Source organism: Juglans regia, chromosome 9 (genome assembly GCF_001411555.2).
Source record: "Juglans regia cultivar Chandler chromosome 9, Walnut 2.0, whole genome shotgun sequence".
Classification (NCBI taxonomy): Eukaryota; Viridiplantae; Streptophyta; class Magnoliopsida; order Fagales; family Juglandaceae; genus Juglans; species Juglans regia.
This window is the reverse complement of record NC_049909.1, coordinates 16,165,326-16,169,236: the sequence shown is the minus strand read 5'-3', so window position 1 is coordinate 16,169,236 and position 3,911 is coordinate 16,165,326. Positions and strand designations below refer to the sequence as shown.

The window sequence follows — 3,911 nt, the reverse complement described above, 5'->3', positions numbered from 1 at the left end:
TAAAATGTGTTTAAAGGTATATTATGGAGCTTATAGTTTATTTAATATTCCTTTACCTATTTAGTCAGACTTTAATGAAATTATTATGTTATAGTTTAAAAAGAATTAAGGAATATGTTATGAGTTTTGAATAATATTATGATTAAATCTACTTTTATTAATCGAAGGCTTTCACCAATTATTTTATATTTATATATATATATATATATATATATATATACAGTTAAATTATATTTGAAAGATTAGATATCATTTTTTCAGCAGTAAGAGTTTTTAAATTATTTTGAGCGTTTTATTAAATGAGATTCTACTGTCTATTTTTAATAGATGTTTGTTATATTTATGCTATTAAAGTTGTAGGTTGAAAATAGAGAAATATGTTAAGAATATTTAAATGATATTAATATTTACTAGATTTCTTATAAGAATTAATAATTATGTTAAGAAATGAAAGTTATTTTAAGAATTTAAGTTTTATGACGTATTTAAAATAGCTCAAGTATTTCTACTAAGTTTTAATATGTTATTTGTATTTAAGTAATTTAAATACTATGAATTATTGATTTTAGTGTTAAACAAATATTTGTTTGACTATCTTTTAGAATTCTGAATTTAGTTAAGTAAGATATTAGTATTTATTTATTTCCAAACAATTTAGTGATAGTTATTTATTGAATATAGGTCTCAAGTTACGAAACATTATTCAAGGAGAAACGCAGCGAGGTAAGTAAATTTGATCATAAATTAGGATCATCCCAGTTAGTTTATATGTATGTATTATTCAAGCCAGTTCTTCGATAGCCATTATTTATGAACCGCTCATATCATATGCAAGCATGTCATCTAGCATAGCATACGACCATGTCATTCTGCATCATGTTCAGATTTAAAATTTATGATTATGTATGTAGTATGTCATGCATCTCATGTATATAAGACACATAAGCCATCTTAAATTCAAGTGTAAGATAAGTTCAGATCAGTTAATAAGATGGCCATTCAGATGCATGGTACCAATGCAGTTCAGTTTCAGGGTGGTGTGCAAGCCACGAACTCAGTCGTGGTCCACCATAGTATGCTAGAATACTATCAGCAGTTCCCCTTGCTGCAGCGGGATGTGGGGCTGGTGCACAACCTTGCACACAGAGTTAAGTGTGTTGGCCAGTCAGATAAGTCAGATAAATCAGTCAGTTAGTTCAGATAATTCAGTCATACATAGCATAAGCATTAGCATGAACAGTCATGAATTTTAAGTTCAACATGAAAGTTCTTATGAAAATTTTATGTTTATTACGTTTTCGTTATGATAGATTTCTTACTGAGTCATCGACTCATTTTAGTTTATTTTCATATTTTTAATTACCTAGGTGAAGATGATGATTACGAGCAGGCAGGCCAGGAGTAGAAGGAGCATTTTAGTTTTGTTCAGACTTTTTAAAATAAAATGTGTCTTTTATGACGAATTTATTCAGTTATTTCTTTAATGTTTTTGGGAAGACATTTTTATTAGACCTTTTATTTCATAATAAATTACTTCAGTTTATTTTTTTAAATTGTGAAATTAGAGAATTGCTTGCCGGGTTTATTTTTCATGAAAAAATACGTGACACACCTAGCCTACGGGAAGGGGGTGTTACAATTATTCACGTATATACTAAGATATTTTAAGTATCCAAATGGGGTACATGATCATTTGTTTATCTTTTAGACTTTCAGAACTGAGCCAATTGGTTTTTGGATTGAGGACTGTAGATACCTTTTGTGTACAACAATGGATTTTTCTGTACTGTTACAAGCAAGTTATAGAATATATTGTCTGCATTATTTACTCAACAACTCATGTATTACAAGCTATGGTAACTATTTTGCTTATTCAATTGTTTAATTCAGCCATTATCCGTTTAGAACTAGGGTATGTGCCTGACATGTTTCGCCTTAAAATGTTAATTTGGTACCATTTTTAGTAGTTTTTTAAGCATTGAATTTATTTTTTGTTATAGATTCTAAATTCTAATTGTGTGAGAGTAAGAAGTTGTGTCTAATGTCATGTGAGTATCATAGGAACAAATGTTCTAAAAAATCTATCATATTAGAGATTGTTGGTGGTGGTACTGGCAAAACATGATAAGAATCATGCTGAGTCATTTTTAAAATTTCAAGGACTAATTCAATGACCAAAATCAGTGTATATTCACATAAATTTGGAGAACAAAATGAAGGGTAATTCTAAAAAAAGTGGGTTATTTTTACCTTGTTTTGAAAGGATCAACTTTAATATGTTACAGGAAGAACTAATATTGTATTAGCAAGCACTAACTACAATAAATTGGGGAAAAATGGCAATATATGAACATTTTTATACAGGTAACTCTTGCTGAAGTTGACATTCCATACAACTAGAAATCCTATCTACAATGTAGCTCATGTCCGGTCTTCCTTCAGAATTCTCAAGCAATGCCAAGTTGGCTATATTGATCAACACCCGAAGCTGCTCTGAATCTGCATTGCCATTGAGTTTTGGGTCCAACATTTTAGCCAATACCTCAATGTCATTGTTCTTCCGGCAATCCTCTGTCCATCCTGCAAGTGTCACTGACCCTTGTGTGGATTTGAGGCCTGTTATTAGCTCAAGCAGTAGGACTCCAAAACTATAAACATCACTCTTTGCTGAGACTAGGCCTGTGTTGAGGTAATGAGTGTCGACATAACCAAAAGAACCTTTGACACTGGTTGGAGTTTGTGTTTGTGAGCCAAGTTTGGTGTCATAACCCAATTTGCAAAGTCCAAAGTCAGCAAGTTTGGCATGGTTGTCGTCCATTAAGAGAATGTTGGAGGACTTGACATCTCTGTGAATGATGGGTGGATCGGCTTGTGAATGGAGGTAATCTAGCGCCAGAGCGATGTCTAGGGCAATGCTTAGCCGGTTCGACCATGCCAATGTCCCTGATAATTGGCCTTGGTACGTGTGCATCCTGTCGAATAGACTCTTGCTTGGAACATACTCTAGCAGCAGCAGTTGTTCTCCTTCTCAAGTTACAAGTGCAATAACTTCTTGTTAGGTACATTTATGCAGGGAACATTTATAATAAGGAGGACATGCAACAATTGAAATGTGGATGAAAGGCTCAAGTTAGAAGTTGAAATGTGCTGCACAAGGCCTATGTTGCATGTCTGCACTAGGCCATGAAATTTAAAGGACAATTAGCACTAAACAAAGGATGTGGTTGTTTATTTAGGCTTACCTTTCTCAGAACAAAAACCCAATAAACCCACCAAATTTGGATGAGAAATCCTTAGCAGAACTGAAACTTCATCCAAGAATATCTTCTTGCTTCCGCCTCTCTCCTCCATCACCCGCTTCACGGCACCAAATCTCCCATCACCAAGCTCCGCAAGATACACGAAAGAAGTGGCTCCGATTCCTATTCGAATCTTGAATTCCCTTGTGGCCGTCCTCAGTTCTTCTAGTGCATATGTCCTTATAACGTGACCAGGATAACACAAACCACATGCAGTGCATAAACAACTTGAATTTAACCCATGGTGTGGTTTTTGACCATCTAATTTTCTTTTGGAACATTCATTTGCACGAGACTCCATGTAGACCAACCACCTCTTTAAGATCATGGCTAGAAGGATCACCAGCACAATTGCACCAATTACCCAAAAGCTTCTTCTGTTGTTTGTGGAGAAACCCAAGAGCCACATGCTGCAGTTTCTGTTCCGAGTTTTGGTTCTGATCAACTAATTTCCCTTGTGTTGTGCCCCCTTATACCTTTCTTTTTCTTTATACCAAGATATGCCTTTCTGGCGGCTTGTTTGTGAAGGAGAGATGCAGAGAATAGAATTCAAAGTGCTTAATACAAGGATCAAGGAAGAAAATTAATTTGGTGGATAGACATGTTTTGAAG

General features: G+C 34.0%; 1 protein-coding gene across 1 annotated transcript; it reads right to left on the bottom strand.

The window, feature by feature from the left end:
- Nucleotides 1–2,356: 2,356 nt before the first annotated feature.
- LOC108991563 (salt tolerance receptor-like cytoplasmic kinase 1) lies at nucleotides 2,357–3,708 on the bottom strand. The gene is made up of 2 exons (XM_018965870.1): nucleotides 3,243–3,708; nucleotides 2,357–3,024 (listed from the first exon to the last, which is right to left on the bottom strand). The coding sequence occupies exons 1-2, from the start codon at nucleotides 3,706–3,708 to the stop codon at nucleotides 2,357–2,359; spliced, it is 1,134 nt and encodes a 377-aa protein (XP_018821415.1).
- Nucleotides 3,709–3,911: the final 203 nt, after the last annotated feature.